The sequence below is a fragment of the Eucyclogobius newberryi genome, unplaced genomic scaffold (assembly GCF_026437365.1).
Source record: "Eucyclogobius newberryi isolate DKJ021-1_F unplaced genomic scaffold, fEucNew1.0.hap1 SCAF_18, whole genome shotgun sequence".
In the NCBI taxonomy this organism is placed as follows: domain Eukaryota; kingdom Metazoa; phylum Chordata; class Actinopteri; order Gobiiformes; family Gobiidae; genus Eucyclogobius; species Eucyclogobius newberryi.
This window is the reverse complement of record NW_027315812.1, coordinates 11,711,072-11,734,046: the sequence shown is the minus strand read 5'-3', so window position 1 is coordinate 11,734,046 and position 22,975 is coordinate 11,711,072. Positions and strand designations below refer to the sequence as shown.

Below are 22,975 nucleotides of genomic sequence, written 5' to 3'. Positions count from 1 at the left end.
TTGCTCCGACACGGCCTCAGCGGTGCACAAGAGCGGCCAGTGTGAGGAGATAGCGCTTGGACAAGAAGTTAATAGTTTTCAAGTTTAAGGATAATGATGATGTATTGTTAACAAGATAAACATGCCAAATCATTGGATGGTTCGGATGTTTGAATGTTATGGTAACTAGGGGTGGGCAATACTGTGAAAAAATTTAATATATTCAGACAATATCGCCACAATGCAGCAAGAATGGGCTAAAATGTGTCTGTAATTGTCTTGGTTATGGTTCAAATCCAGCGCAAAACGTGAATTACACTAAAATTAAGCACACAAAAAAGGCAGAAATATCCCTTTATACCCTTTTTTGGGCGTTTTTGGCTCTTTTTGAAGTCATTTTTAACAGTTTTAGCTATAGTTCTGCATCGCTCCAAAACTTCCCCCACTATAAATACATAAAATCTGAGGCAGATTTCTGATTTGCAGTGAGCAAAGCCAAATGGAGCGTATAAATGGAGCCTCTCTTTTCTTTTTGTTCCAATTACCACAATGTTTGACCTTTGCCTGCGCTGATCGCACTACTCCCCATTGTTTGCTTCCATTTTAAACCCAGAGTCCCAGGTTTCCAGTGGAGACCGAGTATCTGCACCAGGACCAGTGCAGCCCCTCGTGTCTCTGTGCTGTGCAGACTCTCAATCCATAAACCTAATTCTTTCCTTGTCTTGTCAGTGCACACAAGCTCAGCTGATGGGAGCAACATATGTATACCGGAGTCATTATTTACAGAAATGGCTATGGTCTGGGATTTCGGAAGTGGAAAGCTGCCAAGGATCCAAATACTGGCCAGTTCCCGTGGACTCGAGGTAAATAAGAAAACCAGGAGGGAAAAGAACAAGGAGCAGAGCCAAGTAAATGACTTTCTTTACGGCGGCCATGTTTATCTGAATGCAGCACCTGCGAGCCAGACAGCAACCTACATTTTCACTGTAATCATGAATCATTAATAATGCACTGACTGGGACGAGCGTGTGTTTGTAGAAGCTGAGACACTGCGAGAGAAACAGGAACAGCAGACATGTTTTAACAGTTGGTGAGCACTGGCGGCATATCGAGGATGCAAATGGACTCCAATGAAATGTTATTAGAAAGAGAAAGGCAATTAAGACTTCACGTAAAGAGCCATTATGTTATGTATTAAGCAGTGACATGGTATTTTAAACAACACATTATCATTATCGTCAAGGCGATAAGTACATTGTAGTGAATCAAGCTTATAATTGTGTATTGACAAGTTGGAGTAAGGTTGAAATATGAAAAATACCAGTTTGATGCACTCTTTGTTGCTATTCTTGTGATTCTATTGACCTATTCTATTCATCGTTGTATGTTGAAGCAAGTTTGTGTTATGGCAAAAAACTTTTAGAATTATATCCTAAGGCATTGCTAAATTAAATTAGTATTAATTTCTTAACCAGTGTTCTTAATGTATTTTTGAGGGACAACAAGGCCTGTCAACAATGATTATTACAAGTATATTAGAGAACAATAATTTTTGGGGCTCAATATTTACTGTATGGACCTTTCCTTTGCTTTTGTGAAGGACTTATTCTTATTTATTTATGTATTTATGTATGAATTTGTGTAGTTAATGGTAGAATTGAGTGATAGAGGGCTAAATAACTATGCTTTGGTATAATAGTAACTGTAATGTTTCACTTTGCTGTTGATTTATTGCAGTTCTTGTTTTTCAAATATATTGTCTTTTCATTGCAAGGAATAACTCAGAAAAACAAGAATCTTTACAGACTCAAACCTGACTCGAACTTGGCCTGGAGGAGCCTCCTGCTTGTTTCCATGGAAATGCTTCCCTACTTTAGCTGTAATATTCCACAATATGGCATAAAATGCATCTACATACCTCCATTTAACTTTCTATTTCCATGGAATGAAGCAGGTGCCGTGCCATCTCAAGAATGTCACATACTGTTACTTTAAGGGTATCGTCTCAGTGGCATTACGTAGTTTCAATACATGACTGTTTATTGTGCTATTTTCTTAAACAAAATATCTCTTAAAAATATGTTATTATGGCCTGTACAAACACTCAATATCCAGGATTTAAACAACTGCACATGTGGAAACTCAACCATTCAGGCTTCATTTTATCTGTATTTGCTAAAGTAGTACAATTAAGGGGATAAGATTGCATCAGAGGAGTTCTAAAGTAGACAATTTCACACCGGTTAGCCACTTCTCACACATCTTTCCCATCTAATTATGCAAAACAGCTCAAAAGTTCCCCCAACCTCTCTTGCAAACTCTTAACAGAACTATTGTAGCAAGGACCCGAACCCCGGGAAGCGCCGTTTACCGCCTTCCCCTGCACGGGCTTGTGGGTAACGAGAGCATCTGAGCGGGCCGCGGGGGGGCGTGCGGCGGGAGTGCGCGTGGGTGTAAGCTCGCAGTGCCGCCCACATGGAGGTAGACGCTGGTGCCAGTGGGCGACGCTCTATTTCGGAGTGGCAGCCTGGTGGGCGGAACGCACCGTGACGCTCGGCTTCCTTTTTGCCTAATTCCAGTCTTTGTGAAAAACGCAAATGCTAATAAAACACAAATCCTGCCATTTCCCAAAGACACGTTACTCACGGTTGGAAATGTAAATACGGTGATGCAACTGCCGGGGATATTTACCGACACAACAAACAGCTCTCTCTGAAAACTGCCGCGCCTTCCTCGGATTAATTGTGATGTTGACGGCTCAGAGCATAAGCCGGTTTTACATCACATATGCGGCGTTGTTTCGGCTAATATTATGGCAGACATCAAGTGCCCGGCTTTGTTTTTACCTGTCAAGTCAGGCATAACACCATTCTCGCTGACAGCTTTGCCACGTCCAGCCTGTCCAGTTTTGGAAAACAAAGATTCAATTATACTTGAAATAATCCATCAAATCTGTCCAAACACAGACGAAAAACACTGGTCCACAAAGTTAGGTTTCCATTGGTCGATATCATGTTGCTGTGTTTCTTGGCCTCGCTCCGTCCGCTATAGGAGACCGTATGGAACGCTGAGTATGATAAAAGTTCAATTACATATTCACCGCTGTGCTCCAAGCAGTAATAACTATTATCTGTATCAGTCAGAGTGTGTGTTAACCGACGTGAATGTAGAGCAGAGCTTACAATAATATACCATTGTGTTTAAGATTCTGCATGACTTTAGGTCAGGCATGTCCAAACTACGGCCCGGGGGCCAAATGCGGCCCGCAGACCAATTTTTGTTGACCCTCCGGCTTCCTGCTAAGTTGGTCTAAACAACAAAAAGTAGTACCGGTACTTTTTACTGTAAAATTGGAAAAATTCAAGCATTTTTATGTGATAACAACCTATTATTAATGTTCTAAGTATTATTAAAGGTGTGGAGGCTCATCGAACAATACCAAATGCAACATTTTTAAGTATTCACTTTCAAATTCAACATTGTCGGGTTGTTTGTGGTTTGTAGTTTCAAAATGGGGCCCTTGGTGAAAAAAGTTTGGACACCCCTTCTTTAGGTAGATAGAATCATCTTTGTTATTCCCGATTTCCTTGTATTGTGCTTCTGTATAGATACAAGAGGATTTTAGATCTTGTTTTTGGAAGATTATGCACAGGTTGAATGTTAAGAGTGTAATGTATAGTAAAAGATACTACAAAAAAACAAGAAATACTACAAAAATACTAGAAAACAAACTGATGAAATGGTCGAGCTTATTCTTACTCACAAACGCTGCAGCGCGGACGGAAGGACAGCAATCTACCTTTAAATATCTCTTATTTCCACAAAGCTGCAGGGTTGAAACGATGGAATGGACACAGGAGGAGATAGAGAAGACAATTTAAATCTGCGAATAACTTTTTAGACAAAACCAATGTTTGACAGTCGAAATTAAACTCGGACATCATCGTTTCTCTTTCAACATTTTAATCTGTTTTAGTCTGTAAAAGCTCGAAGCGGACTTATCTTCTTGCAGATTAGTATCTTTAATTGAAGGAAGCCAATTCAATTTCAAGGCAATTTTAAGGTTATTGTAGAAGAAAATGTGGACTTTGAAAAAAAAAGCTATTTATTGTGGCCAATAAACTGCACTGCAGGATAAGAACGGTCCAGATTGAAAGTCCAGACAGTGAACAAGTTTAACTTTGTCCCAAAATGAACTCTACTCCCACATTTTGGTCAAATAAAACGCCACAAAAAAAAACATCCTTTCATTTATTTTCAACTTTCTCTGTCTGCAAAGTGAGGTCATGTCGAGGATGAGCAGTAAAAGTCCCTCATTTCAGAACCAAAACTACATCGACCAAATGAGAAGCAATTATTTTTGGTTCTGTTGTTTCAGTTAAGTCTTTGTTTTAAGGTCGTTCACTTTGGCCAGCTTTTTAAAGGCCAATTATGCAAGTGCCTGAGAAAACATGTGTTTAATCCAAGTCTGTCATAATTGTTAATATAATATAGATTTTTTTTTGTCTTGTAAGGTGAAGGCAATTTTACATTCTATACAAATATGATACACTAATGGAAAGGCAGAATAATATCTAAAGCAAGTCAAGCGTCCGTCAAGAGAATTGCACATAAAATACAACCGTGACAAAAGCCTAAGAGTGAAAAATGTGCTCTTGTGTTTGCTCTTTGTCACTCAGTAGGAGCTGCAGCCTAAAAATAAGCCTGCAAGGACACCATATGTCCCTCTTCACTCCCTGTAGCAGCCTCGTGTTTTATCTGCCACTGCCTATTTCACTGAATCAAAGCATCAACTACTAATAATCACTAAAGCTTTGCATACAATTCAAAAAAGTATTGCAATTGAAGCACAAGACTAATGATATTGATCAAAAAGCTGAATATGTCAGTTTGTTTTTTTGAGTATCTGGATAGATAGTCAATCCAACAGAAATGTGTTTAAGCATCTCTGTAATTGTGTTAGTTGAGGTTTAATTATCAAATAAAAGGGAAATGTGTGTAAAATGAATAACAAAAGTGCAGAGATATAACGTTTTTCCAAGTCGATGAGTGCAACGTGGAAGGTTTCAAAAGTAATCGCTGGATTTAGGAAACAAGACGTTGCAACTTCAATCTCATTTTCAATCTGAAGACAATGGTTTTAATGATAGCTTGTTTTTTAAATTGAATATAAATGCAAGCTTCTCAAACCATTTCATTCAGATTGAAAATGACTTTGAAACATTTTGTATTGTTAAATGTATCATAACTTATAAACTTCATATATCTTCAAAAGAACACTCGCAATATTATCTCAATTCCAATATTTTTCCATAACACTACTGTGATTGGATTGTCAAAAGTGTCAAAAATCAGATACTAATTCATACCAAAACTACTAAGAAAGTAAATACTCAATGAAAGTATCAGGGGGAAAAATCCCATGAACAGGATCAAATGGTTTGTGGTGGCGAAGTCGGTATTGAATATCGAGTCTATTCCTTAGTATTGAAATTGAGTTGGAAATCTCAGGTCTAAACCAGGACTAAACTAGTTCTATACCAGGACTAAACCAGGTCTAAACCAGGACTACATCATGACTAAACCAGGACTAAACTAGTTCTATACCAGGACTAAACCAGGTATAAACCAGGACTACATCATGACTAAACCAGGACTAAACTAGTTCTATACCAGGACTAAACCAGGTCTAAACCAGGACTACATCATGACTAAACCAGGACTAAACTAGTTCTATACCAGGACTAAACCAGGTATAAACCAGGACTACATCATGACTAAACCAGGACAAAACTAGGTGTATACCAGGACTAAACCAGGTCTAAACCAGGACTACGTCATGACTAAACCAGGTCTAAACCAGAACTAAACCAGGTCTAAACCAGGTCTAAACCAGGACTAAACCAAGTCTAAACCAGGTCTATACCAGGACTAAACCAGGTCTAAACCAGGACTACGTCATGACTAAACCAAAGCCTAAACTAGGTCTATACCAGGACTAAACCAGGTCTATACCAGGACTAAACCAGGTCTAAACCAGGACTACATCATGACTAAACCAGGTCTAAACCATAACTAAACCAGGTCTAAACCAGGTCTAAACCAGGACTAAACCAAGTCTAAACCAGGTCTATACCAGGACTAAACCAGGTCTAAACCAGGACTACATCATGACTAAACCAGGTCTAAACCAGAACTAAACCAGGTCTAAACCAGGTCTATACCAGGACTAAACCAGGTCTAAACCAGGACTAAACCAAGTCTAAACCAGAACTAAACCAGGTCTAAACCAGGTCTAAACCAGGTCTAAACCAGGACTACATCATGACTAAACCAGGACTAAACCAGGTCTAAACCAGAACTAAACCAGGTCTAAACCAGGTCTATACCAGGACTAAACCAGGTCTAAACCAGGACTAAACCAAGTCTAAACCAGGTCTATACCAGGACTAAACCAGGTCTAAAACAGGACTACATCATGACTAAACCAGAACTAAACCAGGTCTAAACCAGGTCTATACCAGGACTAAACCAGGTCTAAACCAGGACTAAACCAAGTCTAAACCAGAACTAAACCAGGTCTAAACCAGGTCTATACCAGGTCTAAACCAGGTCTAAACCAGGACTAAACCAGGTCTAAACCAGGACTACATCATGACTAAACCAGGACTAAACCAGGTCTAAACCAGGACTAAACCAGGTCTAAACCAGGTCTAAACCAGGTCTATACCAGGACTAAACCAGGTCTACCCCAGGACTACATCATGACTAAACCAGGACTAAACCAGGACTACATCAGGGCTAAACCAGGACTAAACCAGGTCCAAACCAGGACTAAACCAGGTCTAAACCAGGACTACATCAGGGCTGAACCAGGACTAAACCAGGTCTAAACCAGGACTACATCAGGTCTAAACCAGGACTAAACCAGGACTAAACCAGGTCTACCCCAGGACTACATCATGACTAAACCAGGACTACATCAGGGCTAAACCAGGACTAAACCAGGTCCAAACCAGGACTAAACCAGGTCTAAACCAGGACTACATCAGGGCTGAACCAGGACTAAACCAGGTCTAAACCAGGACTACATCAGGTCTAAACCAGGACTAAACCAGGACTAAACCAGGTCTACCCCAGGACTACATCATGACTAAACCAGGACTACATCAGGGCTAAACCAGGACTAAACCAGGTCCAAACCAGGACTAAACCACGTCTAAACCAGGACTACATCAGGGCTAAACCAGGTCTAAACCAGGACTACATCAGGTCTAAACCAGGGCTAAACCAGGACTAAACCAGGTCTAAACCAGGACTAAACCAGGTCTAAACCAGGACTACATCAGGTCTAAACCAGGACTACATCAGGGCTAAACCAGGACTAAACCAGGTCCAAACCAGGACTAAACCAGGTCTAAACCAGGACTAAACCAGGTTTATACCATCACAGCAGACATTGATTGTCTGTTGCTAATGGCTACTAGACACGACACAAATGGCGTTCATGATGGAGGAAGATTCAGGCATCAATAATAAACTAAACGAATTGACACCGGTGCAAAAGGCTTTCTCCTGCTCAGAGCTACAACCATCCGTCAATCATGTGATCAATGCCGCGCCGCTCCTTCAGCCAATCACGGTGTGTTTATCGAGTGCCCCTCCCTCTTACATGATTCACTACCTGGAAACAGAAGTGTGTTTGTTTAACCCCTTTTGATTGGTTTGGAAGGAAATAAAAATACATTCTCGCAATCTAATTTCCTGTTCCGCCAGTTCATCGGCATGCTTTATTTTGGTACTGTTTCAAACAAGCTGCACCACGAGGCAACGCTTTCAGAGAAGTGTTCAGAAGGTGTTTTAACATTTCATTGTGTTATTCAGGTCACTTCAAGCTTTACGGAGACACTACTTATTATTAAAACGATTTGATTCTCTAGCATTACGCAATATTTTGTCACTCAATCAGTTTATGTGAGATGATCATCTACTTTTTTGTTGATCTCAAAACTGAAATTAGATAGAATTGCTCTGAAACTAATCCTCAGTCAGTAAAGTTCGATTGTTTTTAGATTATACAGTGTGTTTAATAGCACTGTTTATGTTCATGAAAGTAAGATTGAAAGTCGTATTTATTTGTATTGAGTAATTAATACAAAATTTGTGATGGAGTAAGCCCTAAGCATTTTTAATTTGTGCACCTTGCTATGTTGATACCATTTTAAAACCTGCCTAATACTTTTGCGTGGTAGTGTATCCGAGGCTCAAGGATCTCGCCAACTTTTATTCCTTTTTATCTTATTATGGAGGGTTTTTTTTTCTCAGCGAAGCAGGAAGTGTGCTGTTGAAGCAGGAAGTGTGCTGTTAGCATGCTAGTTGTTGTTAGCATTAGCGTGGAGGCTAAACTCGCTCTAGCCTCAAAGAATAGTGAAAAAGAAAAATGCTTTAAAAACTCATCACAGTGAATATTTAGGCTGCTCAGAAGGCATAAACAGACACTGAGCAGTACATGTGGACCGTTGCAAAGCATTTAAAATTAACTAGTTCTGTTTTTTAATGTTTCTTAAGACAGGTACAGCACTTTTAAGTGTAATACTGAGTCAATTTAAGATGAATGTAGCTATCATAACATTATTACAGTAAGTTTATTTAAAAGTGATGACATTTGAGATCATCATTGACGTATTAAGGAGAAATTATGGACTTTTCAATAACTACTACTACCACTACTACTACTATTACTACTACAACTGCAACTATTACTGCTGTTTTCAATGATTGATTCTCCCCGGACTTCCATTGTATTGGACATGTCCGATTACGTCTGGCAAGGCAAGTGTATTTGTAGAGCACAATTCGTACACAAGGCGATTCAAAGTGCTTCACACAACAGGGGGAAAAATGCATTAAAATAACAAAGGCATGACAGAAATCACCAAACAGTTTCAGACATGACACGCGACGTCTGCTGCTCTCGGTCACATACAATGGATTTTCTTTTCCTTTCCCTGGACAAAAGCTGATCAACAAGTCCCATTCTTAAACCAGCATGTGTGTGTCCTTTCCTGCCCTTCTGAGACCCGGGACGTGCGAGAGAGAAGAAGAAGAAGAAGAAGAAGAAGAAGAAGAAGCTCGCAGGCAAAATTCATCAGAGGTGTTGAGAATTTGGGATTACGTAACACGAATTACTGTGGCTCGATGCAAGAAAGTGAACGGTAGCAGCAGGAGCGAGATACTGTATATTGCCAGCAAAATAGATATCGAATGGGTGTTTTGGAGGAGAAAATGTTGATAGTGCAGAAAAATATATATACAGTATATAAAAAATAAAAAAGCTGCAAAAAGAGATGATAAATAAATGTGCAGTGTAATCATTTTGCCTTTTTATTGATATTTCAAAACACATTTTAATAAATATTTCATGTTAGATCGGATAATGTTGCCAGGATAAATCTTCACACCTCTAGTTGAAGCTCGATTGAACTATCACTGATATCACTTGATAAAGTTAAACTGCCAATGTGGAATGCATTCGATAAATCTGATAACGTGCTTTGAAACCGATCCATTTTTTACAAGCTTTTGTTGGTTTAAACTGCGCTTTCCCATCACCCCAAGCTGCATTTAAGACTATGAAAGAAATGTGAGAAAGTGAGTAAATCTCTCATTGCGGAGTCCTTGAAATCTGTGTCGAATCGTTCGATGTGTCTCGTGATGTTTGAAGCGTGACGCAGGGAAGTGTGCGCTTTCATTCACGATCTGGCTTCGTTTAGATATATTCAAAAGCTACTCTATGTTACGATGGTGGAATAATGAGAAATATGTTGCAAAAATGTCGGGTTTGTGATGCTATCTTTGTCTGAGGGATCCAAGGCAGTTAATGAATTGTATGGCTAGAAGATATTTTTGAACAATTTGTAATATTTCAATCTTTTGCATAACTTTCAGGCATCAATTGACCCTTGCAGCATTTGAGCTTTTAATTAAATTGACCTAAGAATGATAATTTTATAAAAATGGGACAAGGCACAATGTCCACGAGACGCGATTTGACATTTTATGATGAATAATTGGTACTGTTCAAGTTTGACCTCACTTTTTTAATATCTTCTATGTTTTTTATCCAGGCCAAATCTAAACATGTGAAAAAACGTGATCATTTTCTACATTTGTACACAATCTTGAAGCAATTTTCTGTAGCATTTCATGTAACGTCATCTTTACCATATTGAAAATGAACACTACTCTTTTTTTTTTTTTTTTAACCTGAGCAAAGAAGCTGTCTGAAATGTAAAAGCCACTAAATCCTGCTCGTCATTTATTTCCCCATTTGCTAATCCTGCGAGTCTCTCCTCCGCTGCGTTGGCTCGAACTGACTGCTCGCGCTAACTTTCTAAATCATCCTTTATCCTTATGTGACTCTGGCGCGGCGTGAAGTGATGCTAATACATTTATAGCCTGCGTGGGAGAGGTCTATATGTATACGCTACAAGTGTTATCTCTGCAGCGCATTGGGGATTATTCCTGTGAGGGCGCCGGAGTGGTCCAAAACAACAACAATTGCGTCGTCACGGCGGCGATGCTGGCACCAGCCAACGTGACGGAGAGAGATATCTTGCGCGGCAACAGTGGATTAGGTGCGACGGGCCGAGGGCAGACTCACCGGGCGCGGCTCATCCCCCATGTGCCTCCGCGATGGAGCCGAGATGACAAAGGAAGAGATAGAGGAAGAAAAGCCTGTGTACTGTTATAGGAAATTACATCATCACAGACAACATCCACGAGGATCAAGGAACACGGCCCACCGCTGGATTACAGGGTCTTAACTGCTGTACAAATATTGGGTTGGGAAATTGCCTGAGAATATTAAATACAATAGATTCAGGTGATACTTTTTTTTTTTAATCGTACTTTTTTGGTCTGTGCGAGATGTGTGTAGATATTGGAGCTGCAACTAAGAATTATTTGACGTCGACTAGTCAGCGATTATATTATGTTCGATTAATCAACTGGTCGAATGATTGTTTACGTTGTACATTTTAAAATCCATTATCAAACAAATTAAGATAAGGTAAGGTAACGTTATTTGTAGCTGAGGGTAGATTTGGTTGCAGGTAAAAAAGTGTGGGCTGCTCACACACACATAGACAACATTAATGATATTGGCAGTGACATAACAGAGACGACTAGTGCTCCAGACATAGAGACATGGAAGTATACAAACAGTTATTAGTGTAGAGTAAAAGCCATCACAGATACAAAAAAAACAAACTAGTCCAAAATAAATAAATAAATGGATTAAGAAGGCTGTGCAGTCTGGCTATTTAGTATTTTAATAGCTGAGGGAACAAAACTGCCCCTGTACCTCTTAGTTTTGCATACAGGCGTTATGTATGTTTGTATAATTACTTTGTGGCTTAATGATCTTTATGCTTATGTACTTTTTGTACTAAAAAAAATATTTAACGGAAGTTGGTCTGTCAAAAAATCATATTTTTGTAGTTGATTAGTTAGTGATTATTGCGTTGCGTTTTTGTGTGTTCAAACATGGTGAATGAAGTCTTCTAGACTGAGACTAATGGAAAAAAATATTTTTGACATTTGGATTTGATAATGCCTTGTTGTAAAAGTTATTTTGTGTTAGAGTCTGTATCTAGAATACAAATATGATTATACAAATATGACTACATTTATTATTTAAAGTCGTCTAGTCATGATTAGTTGGTTATTTTTTGCAGACCTACCTGCGGCGGATGGAAGAAGCTGAAATTCACCATTTAGTGGATGGGATCCGTCTTCTAAGATGGACCCGACTAGCCTCTGTAGCTGCCTAGTGAGGAGGGATTCAGGGTTCAGCTGTGGCTCTCCAATCACTAGCCCACCTCCTAATTTGGTTGAGTGAGTTCTTATTTTTTAGGGGTAACCAAGACACCAGGCTGAAGGAGATGACCGATTCAATAAAGCAGCGGTAGAACATGGTGAGCATCTTTCTGTCTATGTGGATGTATATTGAAATATGATGACTGAATTATTGTGTATTGAGAATATTTAGTGTTTAATTGATGACAAATGTTGAATAATGCCACTGTCTTTGTTATAAAAGGTATGTTTGCACGTGTTTTAGAGTCTGTATAGCCCAGATAGCGATCACGATCAACATAAGGCTATGGTTATTTTTATGGTCCACATTCATAGTTGTGGTTCTAGATATCGTTGTGGATTGGACACACAGTTTCGGCATCTTGTCACTTCCATTGCAACAAATGTGCAAATTGGCAAGAGACAAACGGTCAATCAAGTTTCTATTTTCGAGTCAAAGCAAAAGACAGACAGACATTTCGATACTTTTGAACTCCCTCAAAATCCCAATTAGTCAAAAATTTGATTTATTTCTGCATTTTTCATACATTTTAAAGGTGCAATCTATATCAAACTTGTCTGGTGGAGAGTTTTAACAATATTATCACCGGCAATTGAATATTTACAAGGTTGATAATCTGTATTTTCTCTTAATAAGTCATTTGTCATTGCTATAAGTTATGTTTTTTGTAATAAGTGTAGGGCTTGGTGCGAAAAGTTTTATGAGACCTATTTTTCACTACTTTAAAATGGATGAAACACACGGAACTATCAAAAAGCAGAGGCATTTTGGGCCTCTCGAACGATAAAAGATCTACTACTAATAAATTGTAATCGCCCTGGTGCAGTATCAGTGGAACTAGTTTTATCAATATTGTGTTTTACTGTAGTCGCAGCCAGCCAAAGCCAGCACTCAGCCTCCGAGCTTTGAGCCGCATGCCAAGAGAAAGCATCTGGCACGAATACAAAGCACTTTAGATTAGCATTTTCTGGCTCCAAACTGGGAATAAAAAAATGTGAAGACATCCAATATCTCAGGCCCACAGTCGCTATAGGGCACCAAGAAACACTTTCTGAAATGCATCTGAAGGTTACACCCGCTCTCTTCCCTCCATCTCCACGGTGAGCGGCTGGGATGGGGGCACTGCATGATTCATATTTGGCAGGAAAAGCGTATAGCGTAGAGTGCGCGATACAAGTGAATGCATTATTATGGGATGTTTTCACAGAAGTCTGGCCGCGGCGGGTGTGTAAATATTGTATTGGAGGTTTGGGAGGAAGAGAAAGTGCTGCTGCTGCTGCTGCTGCTGCTGCTGCTGCTGCTGCTGCTGTCGGGCTGAAGGTTGTGAATCAGAGGCTTCAGTGACGGCAGGTGCCACAACAGAGAAGACAGGACAGGGAGCGGAGAAGGGTCAGGAGAGGAGAGGAGTGGACAGGGACAGGGATAGGAGAGGACGGGACATGGGCAGGACAGGGACATGAGAGGACAGGGACAGGAGAGGACAGGGGCAGGACTGGGACAAGAAAGGACGGGGAGAGGGGCAGGACAGGGATAGGAGAGGACGGGACATGGCCAGGACAGGGACAGGAGAGGACAGGGACAGGGGCAGGACAAGATGGGGAGAGGGGCAGGAGATGACAGGGAAGGGGCAAGGACAGGAGAGGACATGGACAGGGATGGAGACAGGGGAAGGGGCCGGACAGGGACAGGTACCGGGACAGGAGGGGACAGGGAAAGGGGCAGGGGCAGGGGCAGGACAGGATAGGGAGAGGGGCAGGAGATGACAGGGAAGGGGCAGGGACAGGAGAGGACATGGACAGGGATGGAGACAGGGGAAGGGGCCGGACAGGGACAGGGACCGGGACAGGAGAGGACAGGGGCAGGAAAGGGACAGGACATGGACAGGACGGGGACAGAGGCAGGGACAGAGGCAATACAGGGACAGTGGTAGGACAGGACAGGGACAACGACTGAGACAGGGACACTGACTGTCCTATGCAGAGATAACATACCATAAGATCAAGCAAAACTATCATTTATATTATTCACTATTACTCATTGTGACAAAACTATTACTCATTATGACAAAACGATTCTACGATGTGTTATTTAGAGTGCAAAGCATTTCCAAACGCAGAGAAATAACACAACACCTAAAGCCTCTCAGTTTCTGCTTGAAATTCCATCTCCAACAGCGAGTTCCTCACTTCTATTTCCGACATCCATAGTACCCTCACTCCCACTCCTCTCTCTTCTTCTTCCTCTTCAAATGGTGCTCCGTCTCTCTGGTGAGCTCTTGAACCTCCAATATTTGTCTTAAGATACTCTGCCATTCTCTTTTATCCTTTTGCTGCCATCACCAAAGGCTTTTTCTTTTTCCATTTTTTTAAAAAGAGTTCTGACTACTTTTCGCACGACATTTTCATTTCTAAACCCTTCACTCGCTCAGTCATTGTTTTGACTCATTGCGCTGTGAGCATCATGACTCCTCTTGACTTAGTCCTTGGGCTGTACAAGATCAACTCGCACATTACATTTGGAACAAAAGGTTCAAAATATAATATAATTCGGCTCCTGGTGAAAAATCTTACAACTGCAGAAAACCGTGTTATAGAAGAGTTAAAATGACTGATATTCTAAAGTTACATAAAACCACTTGATGGATTATTCCACTTTTCCACTGTCTCAACATTTTCAGAAATTTTCAGAACTTCTTTCAATACATCACTTTTTTATTTCAAGCCGTATATTAGAAAAGAGAAACAATTACGTAAGGTATTTGCTTATTTAAAGCTACACAGTAAATTATTGTACGCCACATAAACAATGAAATGTCACTCAAACCCAGATTAAAATTCAGATTTCAAGTCATTTTCAGTGAGGCTGGATAATTAGTTTGCAGTTTGCAGTGAGATCTTGATGTCTCAGTCATATATCGTTTACTGCACTTATTGAGCTCAGTCTTCTCAGTGTCACAGAAGTCAGTGACACTTCCACAACAGACTTATTCTTGTCAGAGGAACTAAAAGTATTAGAGCATCAAAGCAGTGCATGGACGAGCTGCTTATACTGAGGAGGTGAAATCCTGCGTGATTGATTACCATAATACTGTGAGCTGACACTACAGCCGCGTTTGTAATAAGACCGAAATCTGTGAAAATGTGGTGTGATGATCAAAGTTATAACTTATGCTTCATCAAGTCACTCAAAATGAACGTTTTGTGACAAGTAAGCAGAAAGTTCCCCCAATTACACCGCAGCCTACACAACATCCTGTATACAGTAAAAATCATCTGTTTTCCAATGAAAATAGTCGGTAAGGAGGAGGATGCTCTGCTAAGTTAACTCATGAAGCTTTGAAGAGCATAAAGAGCCTGAATGATAATCAACTCCTGACTGTCAAGAGACAAACAATGCAACTTAATTCATACATAACATTACTGCTGGATCTGCATAACAAACATCATGCTTTGCACACCATAAACTGTAGGACAAAATATCACATATACAGAAACTACTATGGTCCAAATACTAAGGATGCACTGATGCATATTTTTCAGTATCACAATATTGATGCTCTGTGGTTAAGTATAGATACAGTTATGGGCCCATATACTTTACAACAGCAGAACAGTGTAAAATAAACCCTGGGACTGAATTCTGTAAAGTTTTAACATGAGGATATTTACTGGGCTGAAGATGGTACGAATGTGTTTTGTTGTTGTTGTATCGGATCAGTATCAGAAGAATGGGAACTGATACCTGAACCATAAAATGTTCCAGTATCGACACAGATGAAGCAAAATCTCATAAATATGCCACATTTGACCCTTTCTTTGTATTTGTGACAACACTGAAATGAATGTATATGAGCATCATTTGTATCTATGTGAGAGATGTTGACACAAATGACGTAGTAAAGACGTCTAAGTGGACCTAAGTGTTTCGTCCCATCAGAGCAGATGTGTGAACTAAGTACTCAGCTGCAGTAACTGAGGAGATATAAACTCCTGCGGTTTGTCTCCAGAGTGAAGTCGAAGATTTTATTTATCCTCTAACCTGCCCAACACAAACAGCCATTTACAGCCCCATTTACCGGAAACATCACAACACGCTTACCGTCATGATTGGGGTTTCCCAGCGTCCACGGCTCGTCCGAATCAAAGTGAGTGTCCCCCCCGATCCCTGGGCCGGGGAAATAGGCGTGCGCCAGGAAGCCGCCCTCCCCGTCGAAGGGAGAGCTGTCGCCGTGGAACCCTGAGGCGAAGATGATGGTGATGTCCACGTCCTTCTTGCTCCGCTCCAGCTCGCTGTACGGCACGGCCTCGAACCGCAGCGGCGTCACGTTCTGCCACACGTCGAACGCTCGTCTGATGGCGTCGTGCGTCTCCTCCGCGCCGACTTTGGGCGTGACGTTCTTTATGCTGGGGGGGGGGGGCACAGGGTCAGAGAACAGAGCAGTGTGAGTTAGTCTACTGTTGGGACAGGAATTGTGTTTATAAGACGCGTTTTAGATCAAGACATAGGTTACAGTTATTGTCAGGCCTAGTGGCAAAAGCACACGATTTTACTACTAGGACAGTAAAAAAAAAGAAGAATAGATCAAGCACGACTTTACTTCTTTATATCTGAATAATCTGAATCAGAATAAGGTTTATTGCCATCAACAATGAACAAAATTCACAAACATAGGAACTTGTCCTGGTGATTCGATGCAACAAAACAATGAACAATGAATAGCTACTAGATATATAAAAAAATAAGTAAGTAAAATATATTTATAGTTAATTTATAGTTAATGTAGTAGATTTGGTGTTTGTACAAATGGCAACAAACTCAATTGATAGTAGGGTTGTCAAAGGTATCAAATATCTGATTAATATTAGAATTAGCATTGAAAGTATGTACTTGTTTAATCAAGTATTGATACAGAACAATTAAATAAACGTGACTGAACAAATTTAGAATGATCTTGAGCTTCATCAGAACTAGTATCAGATCAAATGGTAACAAAGAAAGAAGTTATTTTGAGTTGAAAATCAGTATGGAGTATCGAGCTTATTCTGTAGTATCTGTAATTATAGTACAGATAATTAGGTCAAACTTTTTCGATATTCGGAATCTACAGTACATATTACACTAGCTATATGAAAAAACACAGGGAAAACATGCAAACTCCACACAGAAATGTCCCATCTGTGCTGGGAATCAAACCCAAGGCATTATTGTTATGAGGCAGAGCCATGGCAACACTAGAAATCCACACTTCTGCATTGTTTACGCACACAACATCGGTTCGCTCGCATACAATCAACAATCAAAACTAGCTTTTCGAGAGCGTTTCAAGATTATTTTCATCCGAACACAATAAAGACAGATGAAGACAGCTCTTGGCGACAGGGCGATCTCTCTTCAGAAACAAAACGCTCTTCCCGTCCACACACCGAGAGCTAAATGGAGCGTTTAGGTTGGAGGAACAGCTGGCTCCTCCCCCCGCGGGCCGGAGCTGCTGCAGGTGTGCACAAGATGGGACCGCTTCCTGCCTCTGGATTGGATTTTCTAATTAAGGATTATCAACAGGACGGCGCCCGCTGAGAGCTCCAGAGCGCGCCGACCAATCACAGAAACTCGGCCCACTTTGCTCCAGGACTAAATATTTCAGGTCTATTAAGGGACGTTTCACTCTGTGGAGGTGAAACGCGGATTTAGAAGGTTTGTTGAGGTTTATTAGCAGTGAAAGTGGTTAAAATACTGTTACAAGTTTGCTTTTATTGTAGTATTCTTACAGTAGCAGTAGTAGAAGTAGTGGTAGTAATAGAAGTGATAGCAACAATAGTCGTATATTCATAAACTAGGAGGTAAAGTAGTAAAGTTGTTTGCAGTTAGGTAGCTAAAATGGTTTTGTTATTGTTACCACTGGGAATAAAACGTAAAAGTACAGAAACATGTGATAAAGAATGAATAAAGCAAAAGTAAGTAGAAGCACATACAACAATTGTACGAAAGGTTTTTGAAGTGCATGCTTAAAAATGTACTTTAAGAGTAAAAAGTAAAGAGCCCAAAGTGTGTGTGTTTTTTTTTAATACAGATTAATTTGTTTAAGTTGTTGTTTTATCGTTTGAATTGTATGTGTATATTGCGGTTTGCACAAAGCTTGGACTTGAACTTAAAAACTTGGCAGAATGTCACCATAAAGTATCCATAAAACCATTAGAAAAGTGCTTTTTACTTTTCAAATATTTACTGTTAAAAAGTAGTAGAGTAGAAAGCACAGATACTTGATGGCAGCTAATACTCCTACAAGAACTACTACAACTACTACGACTACTACTAAAGCCTAAACGTCAGCTTCTTCCATCATTACTACTGTGTTTGTTGACATTGGTGATAATTTAGCGTGTATTAAGACTTGCCTTCCCTTCCCCAGAGCGGCAGTGGAGTAGACGGCCTGTCATCTCCCATAATGTGAATAAAATGTTACTTCGCACCAGCCCGCTTCTTTTATATGCAGTGAAAAGTCAGCTGCAGGGAAAATTACATACTATTATTTAAATCAGTGCAACTTTTAATTATCGAATCACTCTGAAAAAGGTGCGCGAGAAAAATGCCACGGAAATATTCATTTGGTTCAACTAAAGATGATTAGACCTTATTGAATGAAACAATTTCGACAGATTGAAATTTGCGTTTGATAATTGTTTGTTTGACAGAAGAACATTGAATTTCCATAATTAAGGGGGGAAAAAACTTGATTGGAAGAGTGTTTGTTTAAAACTAGTGAAAAAAAAGTGATATGTGGCTGCAAAAGTGGTTGAATTTAGATGCAAATACAAGTTAAACCTATTATATAACCCAGAGTAGCATATTCCTGCATATACGTGCAGGAATATGTTATTTTCTTGTTTATCGTGTAATTTATGATCTATACAATTGTCTAGACATCTCTAATTGTATAATGCAGTGAGCTCAATAACACTTAAAGTTAAATGAATAGCTTGGAAAGGATTTGTGTACTATGTCTAAGGTTACCACTTTCCACAATGACAAAGCACAAAAACATGAAATATCGGTTTGTATTAGAATATTTGTGGGTCAAATGTAGATAAACTATATTGTAAAGTCAATGCAATGAAAAAAACATGATGTTTACGTCTTATTCAAACAGAAAATGAAACATTGAATTACAGTCACAAACAAAAATCAACATAAACAATTTAGAAACATATTTCGGTGGCTTTTTGCTTCGACAAATTTGCCAAAAATATGTACAGATCTCAAACAATCCCATCTGTTCTATGGATGATGTCTCTTCAGAAGCAATATTTCCCACAACTATCTTATCTTCAATATCAAGTGAAGTGGTGCGCTGTAAAGTAAAACCGTGTCTGATTACGGCGTTCTTTATGCCTCTAAATGTCCCTTTTGTCTGGTACAAAAGGGACTGGTGTCACGTGCAAAATTCAAATCAATATCAGCTGACCGCATGTCTCCCTCCGAGTAAAATGAGTCCAAATCCTCTTGTTGACAATAGGCCGCTTTCACAACAGCCACTCGGAGCATAAAGCTGCGGCATGTTTTGCCAAAGCGCATAATTGGGTTGACTGTTTGCAATAATGTCACCGGCGATAATGACAGGATCATTTCTGACGGGGGGGAGTCGCCGTATCCTAGCGGAGGACGGTCCCATGTTACCGTTATTTGCCGATACACATATTTCGTTTTTTTAAATATATCCATAGCAAGGCCCGCAAATTCACTTTTCACTTCAGTAACAATAATAACACAGTGCATTTATCTGGAATATATAGTAGTTTGTGACATGACGCGTGAACATATTCGTAGCCTAGTAATCTAAATTACTCAGTTTAGTTTACTCATGGCTCTGTTTAAAAAGAGAAATCCAATGCGCTGAGGACCTGTCTAAACGCCAAGTGTGTTTATGAATTGTATTTTTTTTAAAGTTTGGGGTTATTTCCGCACAGTAAAGTGTGTCTTATGTGTTCTTTTGTCATTGGGAATAGCTGCAAAAACAGGGCTAGAGCAACTCCTCTAAAGATAAAATTGTCACTTCTCACAATACCATTTCTACAACCCAAAGCCCGACCGTTACGACTTTTATAATGTATTGTGGGTTTTAAATCATTTGAATTGTGATTTCAATACATCTTTTGTATTGTTTGTAAAGCAGAATTACATTTTGTACAAACTGTGCAGTACAAAAATCAATAGCTGGATCAAAATGAGAGAATCTATTTGGGTGATTCATTTTGTCATATGCCCGGTCCTATTCACTACATGAGCACAAACATAGAACGCAAAGAGACATAATTGCATCATGTTCCAGAAGCGATGCACTAATTCAGGACAAAGGGAGCAGCTGTAGGCACATCTGACCACCGACCCGGGCCAAGCGCGTTCACGTTCTCTACACAAAACCCAGTCAAAATGCCCCTGTCCTGTTACATAATCCTAATCTGAGCCTGTCCACCGGGGATTCCTCTGCTCGCAGCGCTCTCAATCCAAAAACCCCGAACAAACTGCTCATTTTCCATGCAAACGCTGTCCAAACAACACCGCACCTGAGCGGGGAGTCAGGAAAAATGTGGGGATCTGATTCAGAAGCAGGAGACTGATCCTTGAGATTATGTTAAGCATGTGATCAAGTTTATACATCTCTCCTCAAGGCACTGCAAACAAGCGCACTTCTATAGGATTATCCCGTGACATATATGAAGCTGGAGGCGAGCCACACCGCCGCAGAAAACATGTATGACGAGAAAAGAGCTCACTGGATCAAAGGAAAAACAGAATACAATCCGAGCATGCTGAGAATATGTTGGAAAATATGATCCGTTTGTCTGTTTTTCTCATTTATTTTACTCTCATGTGTCTGGGGTGTGAAAAAAATCGAGTTTTGTGGTTGTGATTGGATTTGAGATTGACGTTTTCAACTCGTTCATTTCATGCAAACACAACCAATTAAATTTGTCAGGTTTAAACAATAGACTTTCCACGAAAAACGAAATGTTGACGTTAGCAGAAGATATTCTTTTACTTACATAACTGCAGTCTGTGCGATTTGACAATTGCGAACATTGAATAACTATCTTGATTGTATCTATAACGCTCAGGCAATGTCCACAAAGCATCAGGAACATTTTAAAATGTTGAGTTGAGGTTCAAGTGCAGCACAAAATGTGAAGTGAGCATAAAATGAAACGCAAAAGAGCAGAAATATTACTTTATACTCTTGTTTGGAGGATTATACTTGACCTTTCTGTCTCTTTCTGACGTCCTTTTTATTCATTTTAATCATAGACGATATACTCAATATCAAAAAGTTGCATATCTCCAATACAACAATTACAATATCATCCATTTTTGATATCCCTCCCACCACTAAATGTCAGATATTACAGATTGGTTCTACAGACTTGTGAAAGATAGTAAATTAGACCAGATTATTGTAAAAGTTGAGGAGAAATAAATGAAAAAGTCTCTCTGGTGGGGATTAGGGCAGCGGCTGTAAAGGGGATAAGAGAGATCCTTGTCTCGTTGCCCGATCTATATCTCCGTGAAAAGGTCAGTGACACAGTGTAAGGCCCAGCGGCGGCTTTGTGCACGTGTTCTGTGTTTGATTGTGGATTCTCTACTGTCGCTGCAGGGCCACACCACTGTACAAGGCTTTAGTCACAATAACGCCACTATATAGACCGATGTTTATGAGGACATTTACGTTTTCATGTATTTTGCATGATATAAAGAAAGATAAACTAACTAAGTATTTCTACAGTGACATGATTTGTAAGTGTAAATTGACCACTGGCTTCATAGTTCACATGTCCTTCAAAATGCATGTTATTATTGCACTTTGGAATTTGGTGGAATGTAGTGATAAACATCTGGAAATTAATTGTGAGAAGCGTAGGTCTATTTCCATTGAGACAAAATGTAAAAAATGATACAAATTTGACAAACTAGCTGTTGGTCGATGAAAGACACGCCCTGTGCATCAATTATTTAGAAAGAAAATCAGTAAAAAGGCACATTAAACTCACAATTCACTCCCAAAACCTCAACATATTTTCTCCCATCTGCTGTTGTAAATATAAATAATTTAGAATCCCCTCAAAATAATTAGTCAACTTCATCATCAACTGATTAATGAACTAAAAGACGAATCTACTACAGGCATATGACAAACTCTTACACTTTTACACAAAAAATGTGTTGTTGTTTTGTGCCACAATTTCCGTTGAACATTTCACTTCCTTTTGAAACTAGGAACCATTAAGCTATAGTTTTGATTTTCTCAACATTCATGTAACACTTTGGGATCTTTATATTATCTCAGCTAAAGTCGTCTTCGGAGAGTTCATACTTCACTTTCATTGGTCGAATCCACCCGTCACTCGCTCAGAGGCTGACCAATAGGAGCAGAGGGTGAGAAACGTGTCTGTTTGAGCATAAAACTGCAGCAGATCGACACAGGAATGAGATGACGAGTCGACTTTTCAGCCACTTTGCCCAGCCCCGCTCAGTAACGTTAAGAATGTCAGCTTCCACTCACCTGTATGTGATATGTTTATGTTGCCACTTCTGTCCCGTGAGGGCGTATCGCTTTTTCCTCACGTTAAATCGAGACGACCCTCCCATCTGGTCTGGAACTCCACATCTGGGCTTCCTCATCCACCTACGAGAACCAAAACCACGTTAGCGCAACGCTGAATGTACATTTACCGTGCTAGCTAGCGTCTAACATGCAAAAAAATACAAACAACATCACACATAAAAACCACATGTTACAGAGAAATAGCATCTCACCTTATAGTGTTATCCCTACATCCACAAGGAAAGCACAGGGGAGTAAAAGACATAAACATTGTTAGCGTCCTGTTAGCCTAGCGTTAGCGCCATTAGCCGATCACATTTCGTCGTGTTTGTAGCCAGTGGTGAGACAGCTGTTGCCCGCCTCGACGCTGGCCCGGCCCCTCAGTGCGATTTCACAGTTCAGCGGACGATTTGAGCTCATTGCTATTTGTGGCGCAGATGGTATTTCAACGTTGGTGGCCACAAATGTCACTGAGCACAGTTTTAGTGATTTGGAGGTTACAAGAATCTGGTTAAAGGTCTCCC

General features: G+C 40.0%; 2 protein-coding genes across 3 annotated transcripts in view; both read right to left on the bottom strand.

Annotated features, from left to right (window-relative positions):
- The window catches only part of LOC140364410 (cyclic nucleotide-gated channel beta-3-like), a 174,203-nt gene extending 169,495 nt beyond the window's left edge, over positions 1–4,708 (bottom strand). The window contains exon 1 of the mRNA XM_072450528.1: positions 4,694–4,708. The gene's annotated coding sequence lies outside the window, so the exon portion shown is untranslated. The remainder of the gene's footprint in view (positions 1–4,693) is intronic.
- LOC140364411 (matrix metalloproteinase-16-like) overlaps positions 1–22,975 on the bottom strand; it is a 97,289-nt gene that overhangs the window by 51,143 nt on the left and 23,171 nt on the right. The window contains exons 3-5 of one of the 2 annotated variants that reach the window (XM_072450529.1): positions 22,664–22,678; positions 22,410–22,532; positions 15,959–16,263 (exon numbers count right to left, since the gene is read on the bottom strand). In XM_072450529.1, the coding sequence (XP_072306630.1) occupies positions 15,959–16,263; positions 22,410–22,532; positions 22,664–22,678 (443 nt within the window). The remainder of the gene's footprint in view (positions 1–15,958; positions 16,264–22,409; positions 22,533–22,663; positions 22,679–22,975) is intronic. The other variant, XM_072450530.1, reaches the window with a different exon arrangement.